Consider the following 21,532-nt stretch of genomic DNA (forward strand, 5'->3'; position numbering starts at 1 on the left):
ATACAGTAACACTAATAAAATAAAAAGCTGAATTCAGAATCTTCCTCAAGAAAGCATCAAGTCAATTATATTTTAAACATTTGAATAATGTCATTAAAATATGATATTGTGCAGTCTGAGTTAGTTGCTGTTATTTCTCTGACTCTAAAGAAATTAAAGCCATTGCTACTGAGACAAGTGATGGTATTTCTGGCTCTGCACCTATGCTGGGGTGACTGCTCTACAATAATTGCCCGTATGCATACTCAGTCTGTTTAAATGTGCCCTGATTTATTAGCACTTCAACAGTGAAGCCATTATAAATTGTCTCCATTTTTCCAATTTTACCAGCCTATTCAAAGCATAACCTTAACTTGCCTAACAACTTACTCTTCTTTCCCTCATTCCATCCAGCATCTTCTGCATGAGTAGAACTGAAATCCTATTTTCTCTCCCTCTCCTCTCCAACACACACACAAGAAAGCAGACCATGAAAGCAAAATTCTGTTAATCACCATGGCTGGCTTAAAAGGAGAAGAAATAAAAGACATTAAAATGCTTTTTATTTCTATTTGCCTAATATTTTCTGAGAGTTATGGAATAGACAGTACTGTAGTGACACAGGAAAGAAGAAACTCAACATTGCATTATCACAAAAAGTAGTGCTTAATTTAGGACCAAAAAAGGAAACAGACTTCATACTCAGTACTTCTTATTAGTTTAGTTCAGTTCAACTACATATAGCAGTGGAGATGTGGAAGAAAGCATCAACACAAACACAGCCCAGGCTAAGGAAGCTTGTGCAGCCTCTGCTTACCCTAGCAGTGCTTTTGCTTTATTGCTGTACCTATGCTATTTCTTCTTGAAGTGGTGAGTATTAAGCAGTCATATTTTCCACCAATTACTCAAAACAAACACAAGAACTATACAGTTTTTCAACACCTCTTTAACCTCACCATCTACCTTAAATATAATGGAGTCAAACATTCACTTGTGTAATCAAATGAAGAGATACAAAGAAAAAAAATAAATCAAAAACTTGTATTTCATCGTCTTCTGATGCAAGTTAACAATGTAACTGAAAGTGCAGCTCCGTATTTAATTCAGGCATAACATTCAAACCAGAAAAAAATATCGTAATTTCTTACTCTCATTTATGCTTCTTGAAAACTTCTAGTAGCATGTTAGAAAAGTCAGCTGAATGCAAACAAACTGAATCCAGTGCCATGCACCACGGCAGGTTCACTTCAGATCTACCAGAACATCCAGTTCCTCAGCTTTTGCCTATGTCGTACTTGCCTCTCAGATGAGTGCATGATCATAACCTATTTTTTCAGCAGACTTATGTCTCATTCATTGTGTGCATTAGAAAAAGGACTAAATCAATAAAACCTTAAAAATCAGTGTTGTGGCAGCAACCATACACTGGGCATTTTTTTTTACTTCTGGACTTTGCAACCTCAATCCTTCTCCACCTCCTTTCTAAGTAACAGTGAGAGGATGGCCAGGTCAACCCACTTCAGAAAACTCATTCATGTCCTATTTCTGAACTGCTTTGTGCTTGATGTCAATTACAGTCTGTAAAGTAACACTAACAGAAAGAGATATACTACTGCTATTAACAACTGGCATTCAATACCAGCATATTTCAAAATTAATATGATAATCAGAGTTTCATAAAGACAGATACAAGAAGATCCCTAGTAAAGTCTTGAAAATTGTGTCATCTTAAGAGTTACTTTTGCAACAACTTCCATGTGCAAACCAGTAATTCCAAACCAGCTCTTTTTTATGGTTTGGGGTTTTTTTACTGATAAAAAAATGAAGGAATATGCAAATTACATCATTCATATTAAACTTCACTTTTTAAAACCCCAAAACTACCTTTTATTGTGGAAATTAATCTGTAGTGCCTAACTGCTAATAAAGCAGATATTTCCTCTAAAACCTTTTTTAATTTCCTTGCATACTATGTGCAAAAGTCTAACTCCTATAAAGCTTTTGTAAGGTCCCGTTCAGAGCATGAAATACATACAGAAATGCCATGCTTTAAGAAACACCTGCCAACTTACCAGCAACCTCCAGAAAAGTCCTAAGTTTAACAACTCTTCTGCTGTTAAGATTGGAAAAGCCTGATTTGCAATCACCTGTTATGAAGACTGAGCTGTAAGTGAAATCATCTCTCTTGTACACAAGGTCATGCAGCACTCCCCTGCAATCCTGCAGATGGAATAGCAGGGTGGGCTGGGAACAGGCTACAGGAATGACTTTTTGGGTTTATTTTCCACAGTGCAAATTTACACAGATATTTTCAGAAACAAATAAACTTCCAACAGATGATCTACATCTTAAATCAGAAGTCTGACCTTTAAAGACATGCCTGTGTGAACACTGGATATTAAGGGTTTATTTAGTGCCCCAAGATTCTGCAAATATTATCCTGTCATGTTACTATTATTAAGGCAAATCATAGTAGGAAACAAATTAGACAACACAGGTCTGGCATTGTACTGTTTAGTAGGGTCCTGATGAAAAATAGAAGTCCGTAAGATGAACTGCAGATTTTTTCTCAGTGATTAAATTTATACACCCTCTTTCCACAGTTCTCTTTCAGAGAAGTCTCAGAAATTTAGTAGCTGTCAGGAAGTGGTGGCAACCAAGTTACAAAACATGTCAGAAGCTATTTAGAGGACAAAGTACAAAAAACATACACCTTATTTACCTACGTACCAAGATCAAAATATGATATGTAGGTTTCATTATCCAGTAAAGTTATTCAGTGATCATGAAAACAGTGGAGGCTTTTTCCAGAACATATGAAAAAATAGAGAATGATGTACAACACTACACCCTTTGCTAACCTTTGTGGTTAAACCCAACTTTGAAATCTGAGGGAAATTATAGTGGAAAAAATAAATTCCCACTTATTTACTAAAAACAGCACTATACTCAAAGAACCTTCTAAAGAAGGACACAAGTAGCATCTTTCTAAAATAAAAGTTTTGGAACTTCCCTTTTTTCCACCGCAAAAACAAAATTGAGAGACTTGTGCTGGTAGGACAGATTATTCTGATGGTGCAAAAAATGCTGAAAATACAATCTTCCAATGACAATAATTGGAGAAGATAAAGTTGTTTGTGATTCAAGTATGACAAGGTAAATGCGATGTTTCAATGTTTTAAATACTGGAAAATGACATGGAATAGGCACATAAATACAAAACTTCTGACAAACTTGTTAATAAAATTGTTAATAAATTTACAGAACGATCTGTAAAGTAGGGTGAGGTTTCAAGGGATGTCTTCGATTCTCAGTGGAACCCTAACTCTGCAGATGAGGATTTCTCTCGAGTGTTATTAGTATTTTTTGAGCTCTATCTCCTGCCAAGTTGACCTCTACATGACAAATGTGTTGACATATAGTTAGGAAGATCATTCAAAATGGCAGAAATTCTAAATTACAGCTTCTCAGAACACAATTTTCTGGCCTGCATGTCAAAAGAACCAAGCAAGGGTTAGTACTGTGCTATTAAGTCGGAAAGGAAGAAGGAAAAGAATAGATTAAGCACCCAAAATTTCATTTCGGGCGTTGTCTGCAGAAGCAAGAAGCACAAAAATCCAGTCACTGGAGACTTGCAGCTTTTCTCCCTGCACTATTGCATCCCATTTTTCTTCTCTGATCTGTTAGAATTAGTTGCTATGCAACCAGGCTCTAAGCCTCACCATTTAATAATTCTTCCTCTAATTGCAATAGAAAAAAAGAGCTTCAGTATCTGGCTTTATCACAGCACTGAATTCCTGCTGCCCAGGGGATCTGCAAGCAGTAACAATGAACTTGAGAAAGGCGTTATTATTGAATGTATCTGGGATCAGCTGCTTTAAAGGCATTAATTTATACGAACAGTCAGCTGAATTTTGGTTCTGATGACAATTAGATTATTTACTAAGCATTTCACTGGTTTTGGAATTGTTTTCACATACTCCCCCCCCCTTCCTGCCACCAAAACCTTCTCTGAAATGGGAAACTGATGGTAGCATGCATGCTTCTGTTGATCCTGTGGTTCTTTTCATTTAGAAATTGCTAAGTATCAAGAATTGAAAATCACAAGATTTACTTTCTATTTTATAGCTGTCAACTACACATCGGAACTGAGCAACTAAAGGAGACCAATTGCGGCCCCTGCTGGTACTTACTACACTGACAAACAACAACAGCAGTAATAGAGTGCAGTAAAATCGGAAACTTTCTCAGTAAAATTTTATTACTCAGAAAAAAAAAATAATGTAAGAATGAAAGGATACTGCAGTAATCGTATGAGCAGAGAATATCCAAGTGACCAAAGTATCACAGTAACTATCAACAATCTACACATCTACAACATTCAACTGTGTCACTTAAAAGTCTCAAACTAGCTATTCCCCTTCATAAAGTACTTGGTAATGCTCTCTCAGCAGACGCAGGCCAGAGCCTAAAACAGTACCCGGTGAAAGTGCATGGTCTACCCCCTTTAACACACATTGACACAGATATCATTTGAACATGACATTAGAACATGAAATTACAGTATCGTAAGGGTTCATTCATTCTGATGATTTCATAAATCAATTTCAGAAAACAATCCTGGCTGCATCACTTCTACATTCCCAAATGTCATAATTTGAAACTGTACATATTTAAATTAAGAAAAAGGAACACACATACCCCAGAGCTTTAGGAACAAAGCCATATCCACCAGTTCATCTACAAATTTCCTGTACAGTGAGGAAAATAAAACCATACTGACTTACATGCTAGTCAGTTTAAGAACTAAATCTTTCTTCTACAAGTTTTTGTGAAGAAAAAAACGCCTAAAAATGGGGTAAGCAAACTGCCTGTGCTTCTACTAATATCCTTCTACAGCAAAGGCTATTTCATCCTGTCCAGCTCAACTCTTAACACCACTGAAAATACGACTGTACTCTAACCTTAATCTTAACTGAACTTTGATTATGAAAGCCCACATTTATGTTTGCAGCAGATTTCCGTATCAAAACCACATACAGAATGTACACAAAAGGAGTTCTGGGTTTGTTGGTTTCAGGCTTTTTTCTGACTAAGCATTAATGAAAGCAGGCAAAATGAGTAAGATCAGATCAGAACCAACCATGTGTTTTCAGAGCTTGCAGAGATCTAAAGATGTTAATGGAATTTAATAATTATTGTTCATTTAAGTACTCAAGCCACATCTAGTATAAGGATGACATCAACTTTTCTGGGGAAAGAGAATCTAATGTCACACCAGCTGCAATGAACAATAACCTGGGATCTGCCAATTCAAGAATCGTTTTAGAGCAGTCATTTCTAGTATGGCCAGCATATCAGGAATGAAGTGCTGTATGCCTCTCTGAACAGATCTTACTGAAACAAAATACGTATTGAGAATGACAAAGTTAATTCCAGCAATCTAGATATATCAAGGTAGTACTTACTAATTGTCATGGATTCTGGCACAGTGGCTGAAGGCAACATATTGCTTAAAGTATTCACTTGAGCTGGAGGACTGACTTCCGCTCTAGTCATAAAAGTACAATTTCATCAATAAATGAAAACAAAATCCTGAATTCAAAACGTAGAAAAGAATTCCAGAAACTATAATTATCATCATATTCAACCATATTTAATCAACTTTTATATAATTATCCTTTAACGTATTTGTTGTGTGTCTGATTTAAGAATACACACACAAAAAATCCACATCAAAAGTCCACAAAGAATACAGTAAAAAAACGACAAGAATCAACAAAAAAAACCTATTTTCAAAGCCAGGATGGTGAGTCTACCTGTTACTTGACATGAGTATGTGACTTCAAGATAATTAGGAAAAGTTCAATATACGAAACTGCATAAAGGGATATAGGCTTTTGCATTAGTCTTTCCAAGCATTTGCAGAAAGTACCCTGAGGGACAGTCTGCTTCCCAGCACTGGGTAGCTACGCATTAGGGAACAGTAAGAAGTTGGCAGCTACAGAGTGAAAATTTTTCATTTAAGGAAAACATATATGAAACGTACCTGTAAGGAAGATCAGACCTTCTTGGAACCAGTTCTACTGTATGAACATGTTCATGTCCCTCTCCATTCTCCAAGTTATCTAGAGTAGAATACACAAACATTAGCTTTCTTCAGCTAACAGCACTTAAAAACTAGACCAAAAACAAAACCAGAAGGAAGTTAAATTTTTAGCTAGCAATACTCACTTTACTAAAGCTTTTAAACACTTTAAATTCTTTCTCCAAGGTTGGCTTCTGCACATTCACCCCAAATGCCAGCAGGATTGTAAAGTCCCTTAGGAACACAGTTTCAGTTTGGAAAAGAAGTAGTATTGCACAATTCCCAAGTTTTAACTTGGATGTATATTTTACACTGAAAATAATGCTGCAAAGCTAGGAAGTGACTCCTTACTGAAGGATTTTTGCAAGTCTCAGGAGCTTAACAACTACATGGCATCTGACACTCATTACGAATCTGTTTGTGACTTGCAGGAAAAGGATGTGTGGTTAGTCCCCCATACGTTAAAACCTGTGCAGACACCAGTCACTTATGCATGCCTTACAGAGCACCATGCTTTTCCACGGTTCTTTAAGCCCAGGTACCAAACATCAGGAATCAGACAGATTAGATGTTTTTTAAAAAGCATGGATAATATGCATCTGTCCACAGATTCACAACTGTCAGGATCAAAGCATACACATCACTGGGCCCGTTACTAAGGTAGCTCAGGTGGAAAGAAACAAAAAAACACATTTCACTGATGTTTCCCGCATCTTACTATTTAAGGGTTACAAAGTTACCACAAAAGTACCCTAAAAGCATGAGCTAAAACAGCCCAGAACATAAGAATCAAAAATTAAAGGGAAAAAGTTAATGCGAGTTCCCACTCCACAGTATACCCACCCCCAGAAACAGGAACATTTACTTGTGTTTCAGATTTCAAACTGCTGCAATCAGCAAACCCTTGTAAATCTATGGACCTTTTCTAACCATTTCTGTATAATATTTAATACAATGCCACAAACTACATGTTTTCTACATCCAGTCCTTCACAAACTGGAAAAGAAAAATGGAAGTACAAAAGTGGAAGTACAAAAAAGAAGTAGAAAAGAAAATGTATTTTCTTTTTTTTTTTTTTTTGATCCACTGGCATTTTGGCAGAGAGCAGCACAGCATTATGTGACATTCACATTATTTTCATCACCAAGCTTACAGGACTGAATTACACTTTTCTATTAACAGTCTATTTAAACTCTGAGCATATATAACACATGCAAAAAATGTGAAAAATCTTATCATTAAAACATTGTTTTAATACCAATAAGACATTCTTAAGTAGTTCCTGAAGTAAGAATACATAGCCAAAGTTTGATAAAAGCAATATTCTTACGAACAGCTAGCAAAATGTCAACTGGTGAAAGTGGATGTGGGGAATGGTGGAAGTTTTTTGTTTGTCTTTGGTAGCAATACAGATGCTGTAAAAGCACCAGCTCTTCTTTTCCATACCTTTGACTATCTTCATTGCTTGCTTCAAGATTTTCACTGAATGGTCTGCATCATTCTTGAGGTGCAATACCTCAAACTGCATCATCAGAGCCAACTGAGCATTGATTTATAAACGATACTTTCATTTATGCATATCTGTATGAAGTGTGGGAAGCACATCACTGCTAATTCACTGCCAGCTTGTGACCCACTGTAATTAGTGGGTCTCCTGCAGAAAACAACCAGAGGATGCTGGTGGATGAAATACACATATGAGGCAGCAATTGGCACGCACAGCTCCAGAAACCAATCCTACCCTGCGCTAAGCAAAAAACTAAGCATGGCTGAGGTCTTTGCATCTATGAACATGCTGCAAGGGCTGGAGCAGCTCTGCTCTGGAGATAGGCTGAGAGAGCTGGGCTTGTTCAGCGTGAAGAAGAGTCTGGGGAGACCTAACTGTGACCTTTCAGTTCTTTAAGGGGTCTTATAAGAAAGATGGAGAGAGACACTTTACCACAGCCTGCAGTGACAGGACAAGGTGGAATGGCTTTAAACTAACAGCGGGGAGACAGAGGTGAACTCTTAGGCAGAAGCTCTTCCCTGTGAAGGTGCTGAGGTGCTGGCACAGGGTGCCCAGAGAAGCTGTGGCTGCCCCATCCCTGGCAGTGTTCAAGGCCAGGTTGGATGAGGCTTGGAGCAATCTCTTCTACTGGAAGGTGTCCTTGCCTGTGGCAGGGGGTTGGAACTGGGTGAGCTTTAAGGTCCCTTCCAACCCAAACCACTCCATGATTCCCACATCCTTTTCCAAAGATGTATTTCCTAGCCAATCATTTGTCATCCTGTATATAAACAGGTAACAGCTTCTATTGAACTGCATCCAATATTAGATACTTTCTCCAATCTGTCTAGATTAATTTGAATTCAAAGTCCCAAACACATTTGCAGCTTATTCCAGCTTAGTGGTATCTAGAAAACAAGTCAGGACACTTTTTAGTCAACCATGCTAAACATTAGTAAAAAACAAGACCATGCCTTAATCCCAACAAAATTCTGGTCTATTTTGACACAGACAAATCCTCAACTAAATATCTACTTCAATGGAGAACTCTCATTCAGATTTAGAATAAACTTTAATTGAACCTCCCATCTCAACTGTGCAATACATCCTATGCCCTTACAATTCTGTTATTTCTTACCATTACCCCATATTAAATATTCTGTTATAAAGTTGCTGAAATTTGGTAAATTAAAATATATACCTGTTTGGGAGTAAGAGCCAACAGCACTGACAGGAAACAGAACATCTGAATCATCATTCAGGACCTGCAGAGGACTCCAACTGCATATCTGAGAGCTGCATGTGCCTAGTTCATGAGGCCTAGATTTAAACCAACAGAACAACCTGTTTATACAGTCAGTGTTCATGTTCACAATGCTTTGATTTCTTTCAGATATATCACTGCCAGAAAAATCTTTATTTCAATCTACCTGCCAATTTCTTGTTTAAGACAAACTTATTCAAGATCAGATTATTTCAAAGGTGAGACAGGAAGTTCTTTTTCTCCAGAGGGATTTCTGTCAGAAATCGAGAGGTCATCCTAGTAACTAAAATTATTTCTTTTTCCCTCATTTGTGTTTCGTCTTGTCTTGTTTAATTATCTGCTCTGATGATAACAGGCTTACTTTGTTCAAAATACATGGGTTTACTGTGAAGCCAAAATAGAATTCATAACCATATTAAGAATAAGAACATTTCAAATAGGCCAGAATTATAGCACGGGTATATGATGCAATAATTTCAGCAACTAAGAATTTCAAGGAGACCAAGTCTGAAATCGAGACAGTTTGGTTTTCAGTGGAACTCAGAAGCAAAGTACCATCACCACAATGCCCAAATGGTTTAAACAAGGGGAAAGAAGATAAAGGAAGGGGTGAAGGTGTCTGAGAAAACCTATAGTTCAATCACACGGATCTCATGGAGTCACACAGTACTTATGAAGGAAGGAGGAAGGGAGTGGGGAAAATGGCTCCTGCAAAGTTACTTACTTTTCAGAAGCTTCTGTTTCCCCTTCTGTGTCTTTATTTCCTAATGATTTCCTATACAGCTCATCTTCATCTGCATCTTCATCATCAATGCTCTTAACATCTAGTTTCTGGTATTCACATTCTCCATTCAGGAACATGGAATTGCTCTTCCACGAATGGTTACTTTCACTCCCATTCAAACTCTTCCCAAGAATGCTTTCAGATGAGGGTGATGCAAAAACTGAAGGTCTGTCTACACTCTCCTCTGAACTTTCCCCTATAATCAGAGTCTTTGTTGCATCCCCCAAATTGTGGTCATCTTCCTCTTCATCAAATGAGATAATATTAGTCACTCTCTTCTTCTTTTTTCTGTCTTTTTTACATTTCAAATCTAGCAGCAATATAAAGGTTTACATAATTTAGAAAGAGAATGCAATACACTTGTTTTCTTCTTCTAAAAGAAGAAAAAGCCTCTTAGATCTATGAGGTCTTTCATTATCACTCCATACACATCAGCTTTTAAGTCTCTAACTACCATCTTTATTTTATATGCCTTACGTAATTCAGAAGACATTTCAGAAGTGCATTCCTAACAGCATTCAATTAGAACTGGGAAAAATTTCAACAAGCTTATAAAATTACATTTAAAATTGTAGTTGGCTTCCTGTCCCTTTCTCCCAAGGAATATGGTTAGTGTACACTGGAGTGTCTGAGTACACAATACAGAAAACACAAAACTTCTGTGAAGAATTAAAAAGAACAAACTCACAACACAAAATCCAACCAGTCTGCAATCAAGTAAATATATTTTTTGCCTGTATTTTGGAAACTGAGCAGTCAAGTCTTGAGAAAGAGAAACTGAACTTGATCCCTCAATGGGTAATTGGCTCTTGCTCTGGAAATACACTGAAATCCTCTCAAATACATCACACCTGTGCCTTGACAGCACTTACTTTTGAATGATTACCTCTCCACACTGACTCTGATGTGCACACAAGGCTGAGTGGTCTTGCAAAGTTGAAGACCTCTAAGAAATACCAGAAATGTACTCACCAAGCACTCACATTGGGACTCAACTGTTTTAATTCAAGTCTAGCTATTACATCCACAAAACATATTAACGTATCTCTAAGAGTTAGAGGATGTTAAAACCCATTCTGGATGCAAACAGAATTCCAGCAAAGAACATAGACTTTAATGAGAACAGCTGACTTGCTCTAGCATGTAACATATATTGGCATTTGAACAAACCCAATGTTTTCAAAGTGAACTTTTATTGTAAGTTGTACATTACATGTACATTATGTTGTAGAGTCATGCACAGAATATTGTCAGTTATTCTGGTGTTTCATCTTGCAAGACTGTTTTATACTTATGAAGTTATCCCAAGTCAAGTATTAGCTACTATTTTATGCTCACTTAAAGTGGGAAACAATAAAAACTTTACCACAAGTTTGGTTTGAGACAAAGTCTCTTTTAAATACCAATAAGAAATAGATTTTATCTCAAGTTCTATCCCTAGCAGACAGCATTCTCATGTGGTGTTCCTTCTTTTTTCTCAAAACAATTTAAAGCCTAAACTTAAACCTTGCTTCCCAATTGAAAAACACTCTGTACCTTAATAAAGCAAAATATTCCTCCAGCTCAGCTTCTGGAAATAAAGATGATAAAATATTCCTCTGCTATTTTTGGAAATGAAAATGTATAATGAATGCCACATTTTGCTTAATTATAAAAGATTAAGACTTTGGGTCTTTGTTAGTAACTAACACCCTACGAACTGGTTGCAACACTAACATACGTCAAAGTATAAAGTGTGTGTAAGTTTTCATCTGTGGTAATTACCTGTTTCATAGAGAAATTCAGACTGTAAACATGGGTGCTGCTTGAAGAAGATTATAAGCTATTATTTTTATCTGATATATACCAACAGATATATAGCAGTGCATTTCTGAATGATAAAAGTGCCAGAAGAAAACATATTAATAATGAAAAATCATGACACGAGAAGCTGCAAGGCATTATCTCATTAATAAGAAATTGAAATTCAGGTCGCAAGCAAAGCACTTTACCAATGATATAGTTTAGCTTCCCTCTCACAGTGACACAAGCGAGATAAAACACTCAAATACTTCTCATGTGTAATGCACTTCAGGCTTTTGTTCCATAATCGCGCATTAAATTTAACTGGAAAAGTTATTTTAACACACTTGAGAATTTTATAGAGCTGCTGAATGAGACAAACGTTGCAAAAATGCTTACCAGCATTTACACTCTTTGAGAGAACAGGAAGTGGGTCAGTGTCCTGATCAGGTTTTATTAGAATCGAGACAGCAGATGATGCCGTGATCTCTCTAAGAAGGCTGCTAACACCCTGGGTGGATTCTTTCAACAATGAGGTCACATTCTGCGTTGATTCCTTTAACAAATCAGACACGGTGGGTGTGCATTTGCTCTGTCCATTTAAGTCCTTATTGTCAATGTTGATTGCAAAAAGAATGGAGTTCAGACCTGCACAGAAAAGAAAGGGAAAAATAAGACCAAAAGCTCACTATATACTTCATACAAAAGTTATGAAGATAGAACCTAAGAATTAACAAAGCTATGACATGTAAAACATTTCTTCCCCCAAGTTTCCCACAGTTCATCATGCACAAATTCTTATTCTGTCACGTATCATTCATTCTTTTTTAGATCATATTCAAGCTGATGCCATCAGTTCTGAATTTATCTTGACGGCTGTTCAGCTGCACATTAAATAAGCAGTAAATACTGTGAACACATTTATTTATAATCTTCTATTTAAACTCATTTCACTGCAACTTAAGTATTTGTTGGTGACCACGTATCTGAGAAAAGGATTGTACATGGTAATAATGCATCACCTCTGTGGTCAATTCTCTACTATTATTCCTACTCTTATTCTCCTTTCATGTATTTACCTATAATTTGGCTCTTACTATATTAAGTCCATATATATATGACAAATTTTGTTTTCTCGAAATTGCACTAGGTTTCTAAAAGAAGCTAGCCTTGACTGATGAAGTTAGAAAACTTCTGTGAAAGTCTTTTGAACTGTAGGAAGGACAGATCCAGTATTTTAACAGTTCATCAATTCATAGCATAAACTAGCATTCACCCTGAATCTGCACCTGACACACATGCTCCACGTAAGCAAAGAGCACTTGAGAGATGCTCCCCACAACCAGAAACAGATATAACATTCCAAAATGAAGAGCAGTAGCATTTTAGAGAAAGTCTTACCAGCTGCCATGGTAGGAATCATACTAGAACGTTCTTCATCCATCATAAAAGACCAGTCTTCATAGAAGACACTACAATTTGAAATGGAAAATAAGAGAATATGTAGTCCTGTATTAACATGCTTTCCACTTCTAAAAGACAAGAAAACTCTGAAAAATAAGTGTGAGTACCCCAATAGAATAAATTATATGTCCTGGAGTTCTGAAATAGAGGAAACTGAACAGTTATCAAAGACATGCTACATAGTACTTTATCTTCATTTTTATTTCTGCATTTCTACATGGACAAAACAGCCACAAAGGGCAAGGAGGTTCATTCTACATTAGCAGTCACAATATTTCTCTACACCTATTGCTATACTGCACATATAGGTCTTAAATAACTACAGTTGACTGTAATTACTAAGCCAAATGAAAAGAACATATTTCTGCTGAATCCGCTGGACTTGATCAAGCTCATCAAAAAAGGAAGATACCCCAACTTTTCAAAAAGAAGAGAAGCTGAAGATGTTCCTATGAAAAGCGGGATTCAGTTAACTGTGAACTGAAGTGCATTTCACATATCTAAAGTACCTTAAGATTTCACAATGCATAGTAAGTTACTCTCAGTAACTCTGTAGAAGTTAGGTTCACAAACCAGTACAAAACCAGTTTCAAGTGATATAGTAGCTACCTATTGCTGGACTGCTTTTCAATTACAGGACGAGCATCTCCAAAGGCCCCAGGCAATTGCCATTGATGAACTGCTAAGATCAAGGCTGCAACTGTGTGCAATGTTAACAGCATGAAAGGGGCACCTCAAAGCCTGGTGTCAAGGTCTCAGTGAGAAATACTGTTGAAAGAATGGGAAAGGAAGTTATGAAAGAGGATGGAAATTAAGATGAGGATAGAAGCATACATTCTCATGTGCTAGAAGGAAGCCAGTTTCAGCTCACATGTTGATATAGGCACAAGCCACTATTTAATGGCTACTAAAATTTCAAAAATGAACAAAATGTAAGTATAAGATTAAGTGGGTCTGCTAGCAAAGCAATTAATACACTGTATTAGTACAGCTGTATTTTTTTGTTGGTTGTTTTAATCTCAGTACTTCATTTGTCCATATATTTCCTGCATTACGAAGATATCAAATACAGTACCCAAGTCGATTCTTATCTGCCAGCAGCATATGAACATATCTTTCCAGGGAATGCTCATTTAATGCACAGCGCAACCAGGCCCGGCCTCTACCAATGTCTGTGGTAATTGTCTTCAGAGAGTAAAACCGCTGCAGTTCATGTTTATTCAGAACTTCTTTCACATAGTACCAGAACACTGGTTCTGGAATAAAAAAAGTAAAAATAATAATACTTTAAAACACACCAAAAAACTCACATCTGAATGCATTTACATGCAATTTTCCAAAAACAGCAGGTAATGGCATATAACTTTAAACAAAGGTGAATCGTTAGCATCTTCATACAACTCAGCAGTTAAATAGGTTATTTATTTCTACAGAACTTGGGCTATTTAAGCACTTACAACTTTTCACCTCATTGAAAAAAAAAAACCACACATTAACATTTAACTCTTAATCTTTAAATTGGATTCACATTTAAAGCACATTTAAATTAGTATGTCACCCATAGAGCAGGTTCTAATGATCAGTTGGGAATGTATTATGCAAAGTAAAAGAATTCTTTAGAATTTTATCTTGCTGCTGATTGTGAAATATTGGAAGCTAGGACCAAAAGAAGAGATAGCTCTAGAATTTCCAGACATGCAAATGACAAATTCATGTCACTTTAAAAAATTAAAAAAAAAAAAAGTGTTATATTTAAAAGGCAACAACACCCCCTTCCATCAATAGACTTTCCTTGCCCTGTTCCCAAATATTGATTAAAAGGGGGTTTTGCAGTTGCCTCAACTTTCTCAGTTGGAGCTAACAAAAATCTACCTCAGTAACCGTAAATGTTTTATCCCTATCAAAATTCAAGATATTTGCCAAAGATGCTATTCATGATGGAACTGTAGGAAGTCCAGATTTCCAAACACCAACATTTCTAGAAAAGCTTGGTATGAAAATTACAATACTATTAAAAAAGCAACAACCACTTACACTGCTTATTGAGAGTCCAAGTGTTAAGCATGCTACCAGCAGACTGCAGACCTAAAACGTCCATTAGAAATTGCATCACTTGCACTTATCAACTGCTTAAAATAGAATCATTAACTAATTACCTGTTTCAGTTTTACTGGAGAAACCTGCTGCCTGTTTGATGGCTGCTGCCGTTAACGCTAGTCCTCGACTCCTCCTCAGGCCATGCTGAAATACAGCTTCAAACTGAGCACACAAACAAGTGACTCTGCAACAGAATTTGTAACAAAATCTTGTGAAAAGAACAATCAACTATGTTTCTACGAAGCACGTTTATTCCAAATCTCTGAATGTAAAAGTGAACATGCAGTGAAAAACTTCTTGTATGCTCTAATCTCATAATCTGCAAACAGTATAACCTACTTATACCCAAATCCTTGTTATGACATTCATTCAAGGCCACACTGAACAGAGCCTTGGGCAACATGGTCTAATGTGACGCATCCCTTCCCATGGCAAGGGGGGTTGGAACTGTATGGTCTTAAGGTCTTTTCCAACCCAAACCATTCTATGACTATCCAAACCTGGGGCACAAATGACTTTCAGAAGAATTGGCAATCAATTTGAGAAATCATCCTTACCTGCTATAGTGATTGTTAGTCACATAATTTCAGCTTCAGATTTCATGCAATTACATTTTCATAAATACCCTTTGTGCTACACATGCAATGAATGTTTTTCTGAAAATATGCTGTAACTTCCTATGCAATTAATAGATAAATTTATTAATTTGCATTAGTACTTATAATTCAAGCCTAGGAAAACAGGCATACATTTTAATATCCTTCAGAAATCCCAGGCACAGGAAAATAAGAAAGATTTTTCTGGAGATGCGTTGAATCTTCAAGTTTTGCTGCTGTTCTCTATGATACTATTTACAAATCTCCTGATACTCTTTTTTTAACATAACCCAGTTAATAAATCAGTTTTCACACAACTAGAAACACTGTAAAACCAGCATAATTTAGCCTGCCAAAGAAAGAAATATTACTGCAACCTACAGAGAAGAGTAAGGCTTAAGGTATAACAGACAGGAAGGAGATCTGTTTGTCTGAAATACAGAAAATAAGCATTACTTTTGGCTATTAAAGAAACAATACTTAAGCTTTAAGAAAGTTGTCAGCTCACTGCCAAAGCTGATTTCCAAAAGGAAGGGAAGATACTTTAAGTTCAAGCAAACTCATAAAAACAGTTGACAAAGTGGCACACGACTCTGCTCCAGCACTACAGAGTTCTATTCAAGGTCACAAAAAAGCAGAAGATCTCAGGAGAAGCCCTGACAGAAAGAGAAGTATATTTACCATTACTGTCCTGGACAGCAGAGATTTTAACATGTAATGCTTTCCAGTCCTTCAATGTTAGGAAACTTTACTTTGTTAGGAAAACTTGACTAATAAAGCAGTATATCATTCAAACAATACTCAAGATGATTGTGGAGCTCTTGTGATTGAATTTTGCCTAGAAGACTTCTGCTGTCAAAAGTGGAAATTCCTGCAGATACTTAACTTTTCAATTCAGAAAAAAACAGAACAAAAATTAGGTTCTGTGAAAGAGCTCATGTTATTAAAAACCTGTGTGAACTGCTAACTCCTTTAGCCTGGAGTTCCACACACAGCTAACACATAGAAGCTGCACTACAAACTACTCCTGAAAGGAGACAAGTTTGCCCCTCTCAGCCCTTGTGGCTTCTTCCTTCTCTTCTGCACTTCCCATTGCTTTTAGCTGTTTCCCCTTCTTGCAGCAACTCTAGCATTCACCAGATGTTTTACTGATCCATCTCCCTAAAATGGCAGAATGTTATCCTTTTGCATTATTTCTTCTTTCATTAAATTCATTCAGAGAGGACTGGATGATCACCAGCCATTGCTCAAAAAGGTGGTGCAAGGAAGTAGTACTGTAGCTGGCAACCTTGAGGAGCCCTCCCCACCCCTTCAGTAGCTATGAATTATTACGGTGACTTCCCAAAGTCATGAAAACACACCCTTAAACATATTCTTAAAGACTGAATTAGGAGGGGATTGAAGATAGTTTTATATGTAATTTATGAACAGTCAACAGAGAATTAACTTCTTCCGAAAAGGCAGAGTCAAACTTCAAAGACATAAGAAAAACTACAATAAACAACTGCACTGAATCCTGGATTTATCTTTACCCAAGGTTCTTTGACAGGACAGATTCTGAGACAGACTCAACAGGATACAGAACACACTGCTATTTATGTCAGTCATCTTCTTGAAAGCTGTAGAAACCAATATGCCATATTCAACAATAAATGCAACTAATATGAATTAAATGACATTTTTTGACTTACTTTGACTTGACTTTTTTACTTTAATAAAAAGGAGAACTTCTCATACATAAAAGGAAGAAAAACAGGTTTATAACATGTCAGGAATTAGAAAAAGTAAGGATGATGATTTCCTTAGTGACTATGTGTTAAACACACTTGACAGTTAAGTGTCAGACTTCATAAAAAACAGGTGTATTGGTAGTAAATATGCATTCATTTTAAACAGGGTTTTATGGAAGGTCAGTTCTCCCAGTGCCATGTTCCAACCTTAGAGTTCAATCCTTTGGCATGAACTCTGCAGCCATTGAAACACTTGCAGCTTCATACAGAAGAATACCCTGTGTTAAGCTATCAAATTTTTAAGAAGATGAAAAATTCAGAGTCCCGTGTCAGTAGAAACAGGGGTTTTTGAGTGTGTGAGGAATTTTGTGGCACTACAATACATAATCCAAGCATGTTGGAAGTTTCTTAGACTACTTTACCTGCTATCAGAGTCTGAAGCAATTTCTTTTCTTCCTCCAAATCGTATTTGACACTGCAATAAACAGATTTTAATAACTTCTTGTTGCACTAACAAACTCAGTATTTCAAAATACCTCCATGTAAGAAACAAAGTCATAACAAAAAACTGAAGCACTACAAAACAACACATTGGCAAATACAGCCTGCAACCAAAAAAGTGTTTCACAGCATTATGTTCCAATAATGGCCTGCTCTTTGGAGTTCTTGCTGTAGCTAGCCAGCAAAAAACACCTGCAGGTCCTTCAGTATATTTGAGTGAAAATTACTACTTTTGAGTTTTAAATGTACAACCACAAAATGAAACATTGTTCCTATTCAGCTCAGCATTACAGTTAGAGAAGGATCATTCTTTATAGGACGTATCACTGGCTTACTTTTCAGGTAGTCTTTCGCCTCACAAGCTCTCCTAAATTGAATCCAGCCTATGAAATCCTATTTGCTGAACTTCACCCTGATGCAAGATACACACACACACACAAATAAATCCCATCTTTACCTCTATTGTAATCATTCAGTAAAATCCTAGTGCAAAGAAAAAAAGCTGCTACTGTAAAATGTACAGTACAATGCAGTACACTACAATTTAGTTCAGTGCTGTATTACAGATATATATTCTTACACATATTATGTATTACAAAGGTATTTATAATAAGTATAAATATTACAAATACAATCTGCCAAGAACAAGAATTTTAAATACTGCATAATAGTTGTTTAGTAGCAGACAAAACCAACTTAGTAGTACTGTGAGAAATACAAGATTTCTTCTTTGGTAAAAAGGAGGAAAAAAGGGCAAAGACAAGACAGTTCCTGCTCGAACTGACAACTTGGAGTAAGTATACTATAAAAATATGTACTGGATGTCTCACCTGTTTAACTGCATCCAGCAGCCGTTCCAGAAGAAACTGTCGTTTAGTGTCATTGTTCTGTGAACCTGAAACTCAACAACATGATATCAATTTAAAATAAGTATCTTCTTACTGTCAAACCACCTTACCACAGAAAGTTTTTAACAAGGTGAAACACAGAGCAATTGTTATAATAAACCCCTTAAAATTTAACTACCAGCCTAGGTCTTCCTGATTAATACCTATAAAATCTAGTTTGTTACATGGAACTATGCAAGACAAACTTTAACAATCACTTTAACGACAGATAGTGTAACGCTTTGCTTGTCAGAATATGCTTTATAAACTCCCAAGAATATGTGTAAAATTTATTGTTTAATTAACCTACATCACCTCTATCATTTTATTCTGAACTCACATTCAAAATATCCTTCATAAACCTCTTGTGACCTCTCTGGAATTAAAGTCACTATCCTTTTCCTCTCAAAGAACATACAATTAATATATGCATAGCCTGAAAGCCAGTTACAAAAACCGCATAAGCAAGTTTCTCTAGATACTGAAAAAATCAATCACCACACCATCAGCTCTCCAGTAAATAGCAACGAAATCCAAGATATGTGACACTTCCTCTTGCTGTCCAACACTTCAAGGTCCCAGTCCCAGAATTCCTTATCTTCATAATCCCATTCAAAGTAGCTTCCACTTAAGCCAGCAGCAAGGGACAGAATTTGTCCTACTGGAATTATTCCGCTTCTATTTCATTTTAAATATTGGATTAGGAGAAGAAAACTCCCGTAGTGTATCTAAAATACACAAGTCAGCTGCTAACTAAGCTTCACAATGCTTATTTGGCTGATTTTCCCAGATTTTCAAGAAGTTACACTTCCCATTTTGAGCTCTTACTCAAGCTGTGTAGACATGTGATGTATGAGGTTTGGTTCTGCTACCAAATATTCTGATGCATGCAAACTCAGGTGAAGATGCAAAGAGTTCAAGGCTAGTAAAGGACTGTAGAAACAAATCCCACACCAAGGAGATTTTAATTCCCAAACAACTATGTGAATGATGCCACTACAAAGATCAGGTTAAATTAATCTAATCCTTACTACTCCACTTTATGCTCCTTCAGAGTTCATAGTTTTATTAAATCACATTCAGCGTTCTTACCATGCAGGCACTGCGAAAAGCAGACACATGCCTATGCATCTAAATGCCTTATAAATCACATAACTGGAATAAGGAAAATTATTAAAGCTCAACTTTCATTACAAGCCCTCATGAACAGGAACACTGAATATACACAAACCTGCAGATCTTCTCTACTGTTTCAAAACTTATTACTTCTACATCTTATGCCATCCACATGCCTGTGAGAACAGGCACAATGCAACATTTCTCTTTATATTAGCAGTTTGAGACTACTCAAGAACAAACGCATGTAATTAATAATTCTGTGATCAGAAAAAAATCTGTCAAATGAAAATACTAAGAGTGTGGGTTAACACTGTCTTCCAAATGCAATACATGCTCATTCTTCAACTCGCATATCCTTGGCATCTTTGGATCTATTTGATGACACAGAAATGGTTTGTAACTAAATACCAGACTCTGAACAACAAGAAGAAAAAAAATGCGTAAATGCAGAAAACCTACAGATGATAATTGATGTTCTAAAAGACTAAAGAATGTTGTATCAAACAGCCTTAAATTTACACAGACTGAGTCAGTGTAATGTACATTTTTTTACAGCTTTACTTTCAAATTTGTACTAATAAATTATGACTACACATGTTTGCAGCCAATAATTTCATAAACAGTTCCAATCACCAGTAACAGCGCTCCGAGGCCACATGATGTCTGTGAGGGCTGGCCGCAGTTTCAGCTCAATGCATGTCTTCAGAATTCTTCTGCTGTGTTTTACATAGAAACTTCACAGGTAGAAAAAAAAGAATACAGAATCTCGCATGTTTTAAAATTGAAAGATTAAGTTGTGTGGTTTTTCTTATCAGTCTTATTAAAGACTAGAAAACTTAGCACTATTTAGCAATGTTTTATTTCAAGCAGATGGGAGGGACAAATAAATATTTACAAGCTCTATTTAAGATTTTGCTTTTTTATGGTCTTCATTTTACAAACTTCATCTTTTAAAAAAGCATATTTTTTTCAGATAAGTGCACCAATTAAGCATGAGCAGCTCTGATTTACAGACTAACAGTGTATTACAAACTGACCAAAACACCCTTCAACTGATTCAGAATAGTGTAAAGACTGCAGTAACATACAAATACAAAACATAGAATGCAGAAAACCAGCATTACTCAGAAAGAAAGGCTATATTTAGACCACTGCAATAAAAAAAAAAAAAGGAAGTTCAGACACAAGGCTAAAAATAATTGTGAAAACACAAGTGTAAGGTTGAAAAAACCTAAGAAACCCACCCTACAGGCATATCCCATCAGGGGCTTCATCAGGGACTCTAGTGATAGGACAGGGGGTAATGGGTTCAAACTGAAACAGGCAAAGTTCAGGTTAGACATAAGGAAGAAGCTCTTCCCTGTGAGGGTTGCTCAGGCACTGGGACAGGTTGCCCAGAGAAGCTGTGCCTGCCCCATCCCTGGCAGTGTTCAAGGCCAGGTTGGACAGGGCTTGGAGCAACCTGGTCTAGTGGAAAGTGACCCTGCCCATGGCAGGGGGTTGGAACTGGATGAGTGTTAAAGTCCCTTCAACCCAACCATTCCATGATTTTGTGATAAGGCTTTACACTACAACAGTTGCCACCTTGCCTTTTGAGTCACAGAACTCAAAGAGAGCTCCCAAAGGTGAGTTTCCTAAGATTTTTTTGATTTGCAGAAATTTGCACAAGGCTTGTCCCAGCCTGAGGCTTTTTCATATCAAAATGCTGACTGTTAAAACCTTCAACACTTGGATGGATTCTATTCCATTTCAAGATCT

At 36.6% G+C, this 21,532-nt stretch overlaps 1 protein-coding gene across 6 annotated transcripts in view; it reads right to left on the reverse strand.

Moving 5' to 3' along the window:
- The window catches only part of SNX29 (sorting nexin 29), a 120,416-nt gene that overhangs the window by 97,482 nt on the left and 1,402 nt on the right, over positions 1-21,532 (reverse strand). For all 6 annotated transcript variants that reach the window (XM_061350641.1, XM_061350637.1, XM_061350638.1 and 3 more), the window contains exons 2-11: positions 18,599-18,663; positions 17,690-17,742; positions 15,001-15,125; positions 13,920-14,100; positions 12,782-12,852; positions 11,780-12,028; positions 9,539-9,908; positions 8,752-8,870; positions 6,029-6,107; positions 5,448-5,530 (exon numbers count right to left, since the gene is read on the reverse strand). In XM_061350641.1, coding sequence (XP_061206625.1) covers positions 5,448-5,530; positions 6,029-6,107; positions 8,752-8,870; positions 9,539-9,908; positions 11,780-12,028; positions 12,782-12,852; positions 13,920-14,100; positions 15,001-15,125; positions 17,690-17,742; positions 18,599-18,663 — 1,395 coding nt within the window. The remainder of the gene's footprint in view (positions 1-5,447; positions 5,531-6,028; positions 6,108-8,751; positions 8,871-9,538; positions 9,909-11,779; positions 12,029-12,781; positions 12,853-13,919; positions 14,101-15,000; positions 15,126-17,689; positions 17,743-18,598; positions 18,664-21,532) is intronic.

Source organism: Neopsephotus bourkii, unplaced genomic scaffold (genome assembly GCF_033783945.1).
Source record: "Neopsephotus bourkii isolate Nb327-2 ecotype Australia unplaced genomic scaffold, CSIRO-AGI_Nbou_v1 NB_533, whole genome shotgun sequence".
In the NCBI taxonomy this organism is placed as follows: domain Eukaryota; kingdom Metazoa; phylum Chordata; class Aves; order Psittaciformes; family Psittacidae; genus Neopsephotus; species Neopsephotus bourkii.